Genomic DNA, 14,619 nt, shown 5'->3' with positions numbered 1-14,619 from the left:
CTGCTAAAAATGCATTTGATTTTCACACAGCTGGTAGCCAAAGCTTTGTCTGAATAGACATTGTCCATGCAATGCACACATGTAAAGTATGTTAGTCAATTTGAAAACTGCACTACTCATTAAGATAATACCCTGTAGTTTAAACAGAATAAGGTTTCATAAGCAGTTCAAGAAGAGGACTGCTAGTGGGATGCTAGTTTAAATTAAATAAAAGCTGTGAAAATAATTAATTATGCCATGTACTACCAAAATCTCCTAATAAAAACAGAACAGTTAGAACATGTCTCAAGCCAAGTGGCCAGCAGACACTCCAGGGAAGGGATCTGGCCCCAGGACTGTGGCCTGGCTGGCCATAGGAAAGTGCTCTGGGCATGCTGGGAGCTGTGCAGAGGACAGGCAGGCATGATCAGGCTTGGCAAGATTAGGTCAAGTGAAACATCGCATAAACATGATTGCAGAAATCACATCACTGACAATCTCCATCAATGCATCAGCAGGCTGAGCACTCAGAGCTTTGCCATCCTTGTGCAGATCCCCAGCTGGATAAATAGGCATGACCTGCTGAGCTGTGGGCCTGTGGCTCCAGCTGTGCCTGTGCTACCTGCAGCCACTCAAGTGAGATAACGTTCTTACGTGGAGGGAATACAGCTGGCACCCACCTCAGATCCTGGCCAGATCAGCAATGCAGGAGGTGTCTCCACAAGGAAGGAAAAGAGCCAGTACCACCATCAGAGGGTTAACTTAGATGGGTGGAAGCCATGGCCTTGTCTCTGCAGTTGGAAGCACTGAGCTCTACTCTTGGGGAGTTTAAAAGAACTCCTACTCAAGCAGAGACTGAAAGTTCTCCCAAGCTAGTAGTGAACTGGAGTTCTTCCTGTTCCATAGTTTTAAAAGTTTGTACAAATAAAAATAGCAAAACAAGCAGTGGTCTTGGCCCACCATTGAGCACCTGGTACTCTTCAGCTCAGTTCCAAGCAGAAACTGCTAGAGCCTAAGGGTCAAAACAGAGCATGGGGAAAGCTGTGATTGATTGATTGATTGATTGAATGTTTAATTGGGTTATCACAGATCTTTTGATACCCAGCCCTCCAAAATTTTGCAGCACTCCAGAGCTGCTCTCCAGATTCAGTGTGACAGGACTCAGTGGCGTGCCGCTGTCAATAAGTACACACACTTCATGCTTACTTGCTTTGCCTAAAGTACAAATCATAAATAGTTGTATGTGACAAATTCCCCAGTATTGAACCTTCACAGCTGCCAAGCAGCATGCTGCAGAACAGAACAAGGAGGGCTATAATTTTCTTTTCTTCGTTTTGTTATTTGACCTTCAATTTTTCAGTTGTCCTTGGATCAGTCTGGAACTAAATATAGTCTTTTCAGCATTATTTATATGTTTAACCCAAAGCTCCCCACATGTGTCAAGGGACTATCACAACACTCTTCTAAATTGTTTTAACAGCTTATTTTAAATTGAAAAATGTAATTTTTGAAAAACCATTGTCAATTAATTATGATTCCACAAACTCCTACCAGCTCTCTTGTGTTTTGTAACAATTTGCTCATAGCCTACAAGACAAAGCCTCCAACTTGCTCAGAGAAAGCTCCTGAAACTGCCCAGCCCTTGAAAATGCTGACTGATCTTTACATTAACACAATGATAATGATTTTGGCCACCAGCTATTTACAAATGCAATGCAATTTAAAATTAAAACCCCCATAGATGGATCAGCTGCCTCCTTGGGGATCAGCAGTCACAGGGGTTGAAACATCCCTTAGTTTGTGGAGATACAATTCATTATTTAGAATTGGAACCAAACCCCACCACATTCAAAGGAAGTCATTAGTGTTTGGTTACATACAATAATTCCTCCTGAACTGAGCAATATATTGTTCAGTCAAAAGGTCTTTCCCAAGCAAGGAAAAGACAAAACAGTCCCTGTAATGATCCCCTGTGAAACCTTGAGAAAGGACATTTTCTGCCTCGGGGAGGGGGGGGTGGTTCTCTGGTGTCTGTATCAGCTACAGAGCCAACCAAAACAACAAAGAGCTGGGTGGGGGGACAGGTACAGGGGCACACATGGACACACACAGTTTCTATCATGTAAGAGAAATTTCCCCTATATCATCACATTCTGCAAACAGCATCAATTTTCTTTTATTTACATAACCAGTGTGAGCAACTTCAGAGAAGGATTTATGGTGCAGCTTGGGTTTCTGTGTGGGTTGCTCTTTTACTGTATCAATATTATGTTTAACAGCATTTTTCAGTTAGAAAAATGTCCATGTGAAAGTTGAAAGGTGGGAGAATTAAGTTCTCAGGTAAGAAAGAAAAAACCCCACAATACTGTTTTATCACTGGTCTAAGCAATGCAAGCCAAATTCAGCCTATGAACTTAAAGGGCTTGCACTAGTAAATCAGCTTAGAGCTGTTATTTAAGAGTTCAGAATTCCTTGGATAATTAATGAGACAGGCTGTCCATGTAAACTTCACCAAAATGGTTTTACATCTTGCAGTCAGCTCTATAACTCAACCCCAAATAGTGTCACCCAGAAAAAACAATCAGACACTGCTACCAAAAATTGGGACAAGATTTCCTGTTGTTAACCACCTCCTTTAAATCCAGATTTTCAAAAGAACTAAGCACCTAAAATATTTCACTTCTGTGGGAAGAAAAAAAAAAAAAGTCAGCTATGTTACAACACAGCTCTTTCATTTCCTTAAAGCTCTGAGTTCAAGCTCCATAGATACTGCAAGCCTAAATGCTCAGACATAAGCAAATCATCTTGGGAAACACTTTCACAAATACAAGTTTAAAAAAAAAAATTATTCATGTGCACTTGTCAGTCAGGGAAATTTCTATTGAACTTTTTTTGCTGCTCCCTAACTTTAGCAGGGCAATTGAGCAAAGTAAATAGAACTCAGTTCTCACACAAGTTTGAGACCCTGTTTTAATGATTCAGCAAACTCAGGTTTAGGGCAAGAAGCCTCCGATCAAAACCATCTCAGCCATACCACACAAAGAATTGATTTGGTAGAAAAAAGTTCTTTTAACTGAAATTTGTTAATAAGGAAAAGTGAACTTCTGACCAGGTACAGCCTTTGTTCTCCCAGCAGCATAGCAGAAATGGTATCAATTACTTGTCTTGCACCCCAGTTGAAAATATCAAAATTGTCTCATGTGCCCAGCTCTGTCCCAATGAGCTCTGCCTCAGAGAATGATCTGGTGCTGATGAGTGTGAGCCCACAGCCTGGTGCTGCAGTGACAGATCCTGGAGGGCTGGGGAGAGACTGCAGTTTTTCAAGAACACAGAACAATACATCAACACCAGAATGAAGATATACAAGGCAAAACCGAGGCAGTGCCATAAAATACACTCAGGGTCAATAGCTAACATCTCTGTTATAAAAATCCTATTGGTTTTACCCGAGGTTATTTCCTTAGCTGCCAGGAGTCATTTGGCTAGAGATGGGATAAGGGGGTTGCTCTGGGCACTGAACATGATCTCTCCAATGATCAGATCAGTTACATCTGGCTGCTTATTTAGAAGCTGTTTGTTCTGAATCCCTTGCTATGTGTTTATATATAAGTGCAAATGTATACATACATGGATCCTTGCAAGGTGTTTACATGAAAGCTCTCAGGAGCTTTTTGGATGTGAAATCACAATATTTTCCTTCCGTTCTAAACCCTGCTTTATCAAGATGACCAAAAGTAATGTTGCCAAATTTTACTGCCCTCCTGTCCCCTGGCTAGTTCCAAGTTCTTTCATGTCTCAGAGGATACTCTTTATGGCAAAAAGACAGCCCATTAACCTAGCAATGTTCAAACTTTTATCACCTTTCCCTGCCCCTGCAAGGATAGAAACTACTCCCCCAGGCTCCAGCCTAGGAATATCTGGCTTGGCCACCCTCCTCCTGCACAGAAGCACGTCTCAGGAGGGGGAGTTGAGCAGAAAGGTTCTTCTGAGACAAGATATCCCTGCAGCTGCACCTCTGCCAAGGGCTGACCTGGGACTATTCCCAAGCTTCTGGAGAGATCTTGCCATCCACTTTACCTACCAGCTCTTCATTCACACAACTCTCTGCTCTTTCCCTTGCATGATCCCCTTCCACGGCACTTTGGGGTCCCAACCCCACCCCCCCTCCAACTTTTGGTCACCCACCTGAGCCTCTGAGCTGTTCACCACGGCCAAACTAAAGCAGGAAAGCAAGGGGTGCCATCAGCCAAGGGCTTAAATAGGCTGAAGGGGCCAATTCCTATTGTCTCCCACCAATCTCATGCCTGCAACAAGCTTTGTGCCCAGCCACAAAGCTGCTGCAGCACTGGAGAGATCTCCTCACTGACACAGGGACACATGCACAGGGACACAGAGCAGCAAACTCTGAATGAGATTTTTTTGTTGTTATATTCTCATCTCTGCCATGTTTATGAGGCACTCAGCCTCCCTCAGATTATTTCTGTCTCTCATCCTCCCACAGACAATAGTCCAAATCCATTCAGAGGAAGATGCAATGGCTGTGACTGCAGAGCTCCTCCAGCATATCCTCCAGCATTGCTAAATTACATACTATTTAACAACCATCTCAATTTCATTAGTAATCTTATAATAACAGCATTGTAAGAGAAAAAAAAGTGGGGGAGGGGGTTTGGTGGTTTTTGTTGATTTTTTTATGATGAAGCTGCCACTGTCTGGAGGAAACTTGTGCTTTGCACAAACAGAAAGGCACACACGTATTTCATATGGTGCATTGCAAGCTGCACGGAATAGAAAGCAGCTGGAGGAAAATGGCTATAGAGAAATGGTTCTCCTGGGCATCATCTGTTGATTTGTTTTGTTTATAGAAGGAATGAGATTTTTATCTCTGCTCAAAATATAAAATGCTTCCATGGCACTGAGCTCACTCCTTGGCTATGCTCTCACTCAGGAACAGAAATAAAAAGGGGGAGAAGGAGGAAAAAAAAGGTTTTACTGCCCAGAATCCCTAGCAATGTCAAAAATCAAATAGAAAATGTCCACCAGTGACACAGTTAAAGCCTGAAAGAGGAACCAAGTCACCAAGCTACCATGGAAATAAAGGCCTTCTTACCATGCTTGTTAACAGTAGGAGTCTCCTAAAGCTGGGGAGGCAGGTTAGGGATAAACTGCCAAAATCCCAATTCTCAAATCCCAGACTGAGTCCTGGCAGGATGAACATATTTACATGGTAAATACACCTTACAGTCCTTCAGAGATTCATGGCCTGGGAAGGCACAGGTTCCTACAGTCCTTCCACCATCCTGTGCCCACTGTTAAAATTCCAAGCTCACTCTGCAGCCTTGCTAGGGGAGGTTCCTCACTCCTCTGACACCCAGGATCTGAGGGTCTCTTTCAGTTAATAGCAGACAACATCTCTGTGTCCTAGGAGAACACCAGATGGCTGCTTTTCCACTCAAATTGAGAGCACTTCCATTCATATTAAACAAAAATTACAACTCAGGAAAGAAAATATATTGTGAAAACACTGAATACTTAACTACTGCTAAAAATATAAACTTTTAAAAATTTTAAAACACAACTACCAAGAGACACAACTACTGAGAGACATAACTACACAATCTGTGAGAAATTACCTGAGGTCTAAAACTTTCTAGCAGACAAACAAATTTTAAATTACTATTCTTCTGAAATAGGAAAGGCCCAAGGTTTGTTGCCATATCTAGGAATAGGTCTAGTAAAACAGAGGATTCTTTATCTTTGTACCATACCAGTTTTTGCCTCTGAAGAGGGGATGCAAGTGAGCAAGCCAGTTACACAGAAGTGGTTACATGCTGCTGAATGTTACTCCAGAACAGCCCTGTTTCACGAGCCACAAGAGGGGATCCAAAGCCTTTCTGGGACCACCAAGAGGTGTTGGCTCTTCCTGAAGCTGTTGGCCAGAGCTCTGACCTGAATGGCTACTGAGCAGCTATTGGTCAGCTCAGAGTCCCATACTGAGTACAGTTCCTCATAGCATTCAGAGACATTAATCAGGCCAGTACAACAGTGTTACACTCACTGAAATCTATCCTAACATTCTCAGTTTTGCTACTATGAAGCTTACACTGAGAACTCACTTGGGAGAGATTGCTTCATCTCAAGCCATGATGAGTATTTCAGAAAATCCTAAACCAGAGATTTGTTACAAACAGAGAACAAACAGAGATCATGTCAATATTTTAAAGATGGAAGAGGGCCCTTGCAGTTTTTGACCACCATCACTCTGTCTGTCATGCTAGCATGCAACCCACTGAAGATCCTTTAGCTGCTCCTTCCTCTCCCAGGATGGCTTTATTTCATGTCTTTCCCACATTTCAAACCACATGCCTCGACGACCTCTTCAATTGTTATAGCTCTACTGAGAGGGTGTTTACATAAAAGCTCTTTGGAGCTTTTTGGATGAGAAACCACAAACATGCATGCACAGATTACATCAGATTTATTGCCACCGAGCAAAGTAAAACAATACTGAGGGTTACAGGTTCAGAACTCTGCCAAGACTTCTCATCCAAGAGCATTCATTCAGCAGGAGCTTGTGATCATACAATTACCAATTACTCATCTCCTCTAAAGTCTACTGCCTTTTCATCCTTCCCATGCCTCTCAACTCATAAAGAGCATCACAAGGTTTTTAGTGGCTGAAAAGAACTATTCTTTCCAAGGAAGCAGACTTTGCTTTGTTCATGTAAGCAAGCACACAGACACTGCCCCATTTCCTACTCCCAACACACATCTCAGTTCAGCTCCTTTCTTCCAGCCTCAGTTTGCCCAAATATACTTGACCTCAATCTCTAACAACCATCTGCAAATTCATCTGGAGTCATATCTTGCTGTTCCCAGTCACTCTTTCCAGTCTTTCCCCAGCCATTGCTGGGCATCCAGCTTCTATTCCTACCTAAAAAATAATATTACAAGTTTTCCCTTTTCTTTATTTGCTGCTTCCTTGCTCCCCCAACAACTTCACAGGTTCTGCAGAACCATGAAAGCAGCACCTAGTCAGGAAAGAAACTACCAAAGGAATGGATATGAAGAATCTCCCTCATGCTAGATGGATGATCCCTTCATTAAAACTCTTGTATTCTTATTGACCTGCACATCACTCCAATCATAGATAACACATGTCAAATAAACAAGTAAAGCTTAAGAGAAATTGCCACCAATGTAAGCAATGACATATAAAGCAAGGGAAGAAAGAGGCAAACATGGAACATCATTTTCTCAAGCCCCTCTGCTATTCCTGGGAAAGCAAAATAAATGCATATCCAAACTCAAACCAGAAATTTTTTTGAGCTCTTTCAGTTACTTCACAGCAGTTAGCATACACTGAGCTTATGGAACAGTAAATAGTGTTTTCAATAGGGAAAAGAAACCAAAAAGAGAACTAGGGAGAAAAGAGAGAAAAATCCGTCTAAAGATTTTGGGTGTGCCAAGGGGAACTGATAAAAAACAGTCTCTCAATAATATGTCAATATTTTAAAACATTTTTTAGACAGCTCCATTAAATACTATATAAAACTCCCCTACAGAAGAGCAAGGCATGGCAATCAAAGGCATAAATTACCTGTGAGCCAGCAGTGAGGACAAAACAAACACTGGTATGGATGAAATCTAATACCAAGACAAAAAGGAGTAAAGAGGAATATGGGCAACTTTTTAAAATGATGGGAGCAATGTTAAAGGAGACAAGAAAAAAAGAGAACATAGATCTATATTTCAGCACTCTGAGGAGTTCTAACCTGTCAAAACTACCAACTGTTTTAACTTTTCACTTAAGAGGGAGCACAGGCAGGCTGGCAGGACACCTTGTGTGCTATCTGAAAGTGGAGTGACAAAAATCCACACACCTTGGAGCACAGGAGGAACATCCAGTCCCCCCAGTGCAGGGCAGCCACAGGAACTGCAGAATGCACCCCTGGGCTTCAGGGAAGAGCAGAGCTCATGGCAGTGTTTGAGGACTTTGCAGGAGACTGAGAGGCCCCTCTGAGCCTGGCAATTAAATGCACAGACAGAACAAGAGACAGCCCCAGTGCAATGGATGGAGTGCTGCACTGCTTGCAGAGCCTTCTCTCTGAGGAAGTTGTCCACATTGCCTTCTCCCATCATCTAATTTCAATTCCATTTAAGGCACCACCAGCAGGGTATTAAGTTCCCTGTGTTCCTAATACTGTCAGTAGATGGAGGCAGGAGCTCCCAGAAGATAATTTGGAGTATCCAAAATCAGTTTTAGAGGGGCCCAAACATCCCCAAGTTAAACAAAGTTACCTACCCAAAGGCAAAAACCAGATCAAAAGTTAGAACCAAACTGCAGGTCCAGAAGAGCTGAGTGAAGCTCCAGAGCAGGCAGAAGGTGCCTGATGGAAAAGTCAGAGTCCTTCCCTCTCTTGCTGCTCTCTCCTACCTGTGCAGCCCAGCTGAGACCAGACCCAGGCCATTCCAAGACCCACAGAAATTGGATTGCTCAGGGGCTGAGTCCAGCTCCTGTTTGCTCTTGAGCTATTGTGTGCATTATCCAGCTTTGCAGCTCACTCCATTGGACATGGATATGGAGACCACAGCAGAACACAGATAAATATACCAGTTTTGTGAAAAGAAAGCCATCCCAACCCTGTCTGCCTTTACATACTATTAAGGCTCCAATCTCCACTCACTAAAATCAAACTATGCTTTAATTTGGGATTTAATGGGGAAAGGCATGAAAAAAATCAGGGAAAAACAAAAACCATAAGGAATTAATAGGCTGGAGATTGAGTTTTTTACACAGAGTTTTTAGAATAAAATGCACCTTCAAAAAAGCAAAAAACTCAACAACCACTTGAGGGCTTTCCAATAAACACTGCTGGACATGTAATCTCTAAATTGAAAACAAAACAAAATGAGCAGAGACAGTTTCTGAGTTTTGCAGTGCAAAACCAAGGCAAAACCAAAGCTGCACAGCATGAAAGGCCCAACACTTGTCTGGATAACCAAGAGGTTATAACAGCCTCTGAGAGAACCTAGGGATCTGAAGCTGCAATAGCAACAACAGAAAACTGTTCTGCTTCTTCTCCCAAAAGTAAGATAACTTGTTTACCTAACAGCAGCATAATCAGAGCACTGAGTGAACTTCATTCTGGATAATCAAATCTACACACATCTACTTTGTTTTCAGAGAAACAAAGTATTTAGTCATATGTGGTATGGCACTTTTCCAAATTATAATTCAGTAATTTATTCTGTTCCTTCTCAAGCTTACCTAGAGATGCTTGATTTAGCTCAAAGACAAGGCCACATATTGCACAGCTGTGGGATCAAATTATGTTTGACACATTAGTGGGAATTACAGATTTTCTTGATGTGAAACTGCATGACAAAGACAACTCAGAATCTTTTAGGTGTTCTGTCATCAACAGCGGTTTGCTGGTGTTTCCTGTTGAGTCAGATCCTTCTAGTTTTTCTGATGGGACATTCCAATGAAGGGGAGGGAAGCAGAAGGATTTGCAGTGATTATGGCCATTTTAGGGGGAAAAAATTGAAAAAAACCACAAGCTGGGGTTAACAGAATATTAAAAAACCCCAAAACTTCCCAGCCTTCTGGCCTTGCAAACCTGATGCTGGGTTCACTGCAAACTGAGAAGCTATAGTGATCTTTTGAGAGGCAAAAGTTGGTCCAAGATCTAGTATTAGGTGGCATTTACTTTAGAAAAAAAAATAAGTTTTGGCTAACTCAACCCCAAACAGTAAGGTTCTCCAAAACCAGCATGAAGTTTTTGCTGGGGAAAGATTACCTCTAAGCTTTCCCTTTAGAGCCCTTTCCAAAACCACAGATGCAAAGTAATGCCAAACAGCAATGGTATTGAAGCCACCTGTATGGAAATACTGCCTTGTTCTGAGATCAGCTTCTGGTGTGGTTAGTGCAGGTATGGCCCCAACTGAAGAACTCTAACACAAGTGCCCCATTGACTAAGTATGTCCCCCATCCAACTGTATGGAAATGACTTTAGGTCAGAGGAGGAAAAATATTAAGTTTAGTTTTCATTCTTTTTAATCAGACTGAAAATTCTTTGGGTCAGGCCTGACTTGTTCTGCACTGGGTGGGCAGTACCTTGATCTAGGGAGACCCCAATCTCTTAGTCTCTATACTTGTCTCTAGCACAAGTAATCATTAATATTACTTCAATGTAAAAATGACATCTTTCTGAATTACTTAGCTTTCCAGAAACAGACAGGAACACCACTAGTTTATGTTTTGCTATGTTTGAAAGCATGCAATTAGACACGGATCTTACAAACATAAACAAACACTCCCATCCAACCTCCATGTTTCTAAAAAGCCCCAGGTTTGTTTAGACAAGGGGTTGATAATCCAGTTTGAACACAGGTATCTGAATGCTGTGACAGCTTCTTCATAATGCTCAGCTTATGGTACATTAAACTTTAAAGCAAGATAAACTCCTGCTTTCATTTTATCAAACATCTACCCAGACAGCAAAAAGAAAGACACAAAGCAATGTTTGCAGCTACAGCCAAGCATGGGATATCCAACTCAGCATATGTTTGAAATGAAAATGAACAATATGTTGCATAGATATACTACTGTATTTTTCAATTGAGAATATCACTGGGATTTGTAAATGTTAAACTCATTCTTCCCTTAAGAGTTTGGTTTTATTTCATGCCTAAAAAAAGCCCCTGAGATTCACAGAGATTAGGCAAATAGAGACAGCAGTGCTTGCAACTGAGAAAGAAAGTGCTCTTAAAAGAAACTGCTCTGATAATCAGTTTGGGTGGAAGAAATCACAGGGGAGGACACAGACAAGACATTTTTTAAGAGTGCTAAGTGTTTTTTAAGAGTGCCACTGGTATTACTGAACTTTGGTAGTTAGCCATATTATGCCTTTTTGTGGTCAATAAAGCAGCAACCTGCCTATCACAATAATAATGATGTAGCAACAGACATCCAAGAATCCATGATAAGAAATCTGCAAGAGACTTTTACCTACAGAGAACAAGTAGCAAGAATGGGGAGGGTAGCAGATAATTAAATCCTCCAGGAACAGGGGATAGCAAAGTGGCTCGAGCAGCCTTTTAATTTAACAGATTACCAAAAAACCAACTATTCAAATCCAAACAGACTATGTACCAAAAAGCTTCATAGGTCTTTCTACTCCCAGTATTTCATCAACTACCTTACAAAGCCTCTCCTTAGAGCTGACTTAAGGTCATGTAAAAGACAAACATTGAGAGGTTATAGTTGCTTCCCCTGATTTAAAATTGACACATTACACTACAAGCATCACCTTCATATTATACTGAGAACAACACATGAGAAATCAGAGATGTGCTATTACATGATTTGCTATAAAGAGTTATTATGTTCATTGTACCATAAACAACAGCCTAAAAATTATCAAATTGTCCAAGTTTCTAAGAATTGTATAGGGAAGACTCAAGTCTTTCTTTAGAGAACTTGTTTCTAAGACTTCTAAAGAAAGACTTGTATCTTCCCTATAAGTTAATTTTTATGCAGCTGCAACCTCTGCTCCCCTTCCCAATCAACCCTTTCTTCTCTCCCTCTTTCATATGACCTCACCATACCCAAAAATGTGCAGAGATTGGTCTTATCGCAGTTTAGCAAGATACCACCTGCCAGCTGAGCTGTGACAAATCCCAGCTGGCCTTACAATGCCCACACTCACAGGGACTGAGGCTGAGCTGATGGACAGCAGCTCAAGACTGTGGTTTAAGGCACTGAGTACCCCCATCCACGAAAACTGTGCTAAAGGAAAGAGCTCAATAAGATGAGTGTTGCCATGACCACATTCCTATTCTAGTGTGCATTAGATCTTTTTACTCTTTCCTCTACCTGCAATTGCCTTCTGTTGAGCCTTGCTAAGCCTTTTACAGCCAACAAGGTGGACAAACTGCCTGTTCTTTGTACTCACACAACAGTTGACACAACATGACCCCAATCAATCATACGCTACTACCACAACAAAATTTACAACAGCAAATATTCATTCCTCCCTTTCCCTTGGATTGCCCTTCTGAAGAGACACAATCTTGGAAGAAAAAGCTAAAAAAAGAATAATTCAGTAGTTATTAAAAAATTAGGATAAGGCTTATAAAGAAAACCTCAAAGGAACCTTAAGAGTTATTACTTTATTATTACTCCTGCCACACACAACACTCATGTTTTCTTAACTCCTAGAAGAGCCAGATAATCAGGTATGCAACATGATTGCAATAAAAACATTTTCTACAATTAGAGGCCTGCATTTCTATTAGCAACCATTTCACACACTTAATGTTTAAATAATTCCTTGAACCCAAGGTTTCATGAATAAAGGAAGATGTGAGCATGCATTGAGTTTACTGATTGTTTAAACACACAGGTAGGTTAAAAAATTTCAACAAAATAGACTCAAATTAGAAAGTTGACAAGTTTGAACAACTACCACACTTGCAGATGTGCTTCAAGATTTGAACCTTACAGGCTCAGGCACTGCACTTTACTGAGATAAACAGATGTGAACAGCTCAGTTCTTTGAAAGGCAAACTTACCAAAAGCCCATAGCTTATTTCATTGCATGCTTAATAATCACCAGCTTCCCATTGGAAGAGTGATCTATAGACACCTGTATTTAATAAGCTACTGAAAAATAAACTTGAATCTGTAGATCAACAAGATTGGTTAGTTGTAACCATTTACAAGCATAAAACACTTTTCCCGTATAAAGCTACTTCTTGATGCTTTCACATAACTCACCTTCAGCCAGGAAAGCAGACACACTGAATGGGGTGTCTCTACTGTTAGACAATTTCCCACCTCACTGCTAAGTTGAGCTTTTTGAAACTTTTATGGTAGGCCCCCAATTCAGCAGTAACTGAGCACAGCCATGAGTCTGATTTAACTCTGCAATTAGAGCTAGCTTTGTTAATGGCAAGACCAAATGTGCACTAAACCACCATGTCTTAACTTCAAGGGGAGGAACAGCCTTTCCTAAACTGAACCAGAAAATGGGGCCCTGGGCAAACACACACCAGACAGTGCCTGAGATTTACAAGGAGCAGTTCTGGGTCTTTGGAGATCTCGGCACATGCGGACATGAGCTATGGGGAAGTATCAGGCTATTTCAAATGATTCACAGGTGGCCAGACCTCACCAGCTGATCTGCTGCTTTTCTGAACTGTGGATGTGCCTCTGTCCTCCTTCTCTCCCTCTTGAGCTCCCAGAGATGTCACAGGTCTGCAGCTAAACAGCATGGTCTTAATGATCTAGAGCCACTGTTCTTTTTCCCAGTAAAATTCAGAGGAGGTAGGACTTGGATGTTTGCAATTATTTGGGCAGATCTTGTTAAGAAAGCAGGCTCACCCATCTATTTGACACAGCAACACATGTCAGATATAGACATGACTCTTTTTAGTCTCTCTAGACCCTCCCTGAACACAGAAGGAAGTTGAACAAAACTCAACAGGGTGAAAGAATGACAAAATGTATGCAAAGAGATCTGTCATTTACATTGCTACAACAATTGTGCTAAACTCGTAGTGCCATCACTATTCTCTTCCTGATTAGCTTTGGATTTTTGGTGGATTTTTTTTTTCAGCAACAGTCCCTGAAACCTTTTCTTGAACACTCATACAATTGAGAAAAAAACCATTATTTTACTGGAAGGCAGGATTTAAAGATAAATGCAAGGGAAAAGTCAGAAAAACACTCCCAGTTCAGCTGATATAATTTCTGAAAGAAATTGTCAGAACAGGGGGGAGGTTGGTTTTTTTTTGTTTTTTTTTTCATTTCAGCACAGGTCACTGCATTGCCTACTGTGCTAACCATTACAGTTGCTGTTATTCTGATTTGTGTCTACTAGTCAGCGTGGAAAGAACAAGAGAGGAAATTCAAGCAGCAGTTTGAGTGTCTGTACACTTAAGCCAAAAAACAAGTGTGTGCAGCACAGTAGAGAGAAGAGGTCCAAGTATTTGGTTTCTTTTTGATGTGGACCAATGTTCCTGCTGTCTAAAGAAATTAAGAAACCAACAAATAAGCTCTTAACTTAGAAGATCATTTTTGTTAGCAGTTGGTAAAGCACTTACAAGACAATATTGCAAGGAGAGAATTCTCTAAAAGCATAGTGAGTTTTGTGAATATTTATTGCACTCTCTGCTTCCAAACCAACTCCCCCTCCACTTCCCTCCTAGGAAATTACCTTCCAGTTTCCCCTCATGGATAAGACTCTACAGATGCTGGGTTTCAGCAGGGTTTGTGTCTGATCTCACCATCTCACTGCTCTCACTTACCAATACAGCAGGACCAGCAGGACTGCCAGCAGTGCCAGGGTGGCTGTGGTACTGTTCATTCCTGGGCAGGCAAGTGCCAGAAGATCTGCAGGCTCCATTTTCCTCCACTACAGCTGCAGCCTTGGGTGCTGTGTGCAGGGGAAAGCCTCCACAAGGGCTGATAAAGCCTTCCACAGCTAAAGGAATGACATCTGCAACAAAACAGGAACTGAGAGAGCAAAAACATGTCATCACAAACGGCAAACCTTCCCTCTTCTCACCGACTGCACACTCTGAGACAGACCTTGAAGGTTCCCTGAGTGGCAGAATGTAGCAATTTCCCCC

The 14,619-nt window shown here is 41.4% G+C and overlaps 1 protein-coding gene across 1 annotated transcript in view; it reads right to left on the bottom strand.

Annotated features, from left to right (window-relative positions):
• The window catches only part of TBXAS1 (thromboxane A synthase 1), a 227,848-nt gene extending 213,455 nt beyond the window's left edge, over window positions 1-14,393 (bottom strand). The window contains exon 1 of the mRNA XM_059472124.1: window positions 14,296-14,393. Within this exon, the coding sequence (XP_059328107.1) occupies window positions 14,296-14,393 (98 nt within the window). The remainder of the gene's footprint in view (window positions 1-14,295) is intronic.
• Between the last annotated feature and the right edge of the window lie 226 nt (window positions 14,394-14,619).

The sequence above is a fragment of the Ammospiza nelsoni genome, chromosome 5 (genome assembly GCF_027579445.1).
Source record: "Ammospiza nelsoni isolate bAmmNel1 chromosome 5, bAmmNel1.pri, whole genome shotgun sequence".
Taxonomy (NCBI): Eukaryota; Metazoa; Chordata; class Aves; order Passeriformes; family Passerellidae; genus Ammospiza; species Ammospiza nelsoni.
The sequence above is the reverse complement of the archived record's forward strand: the minus strand, read 5'-3'. Positions and strand labels throughout refer to the sequence as shown.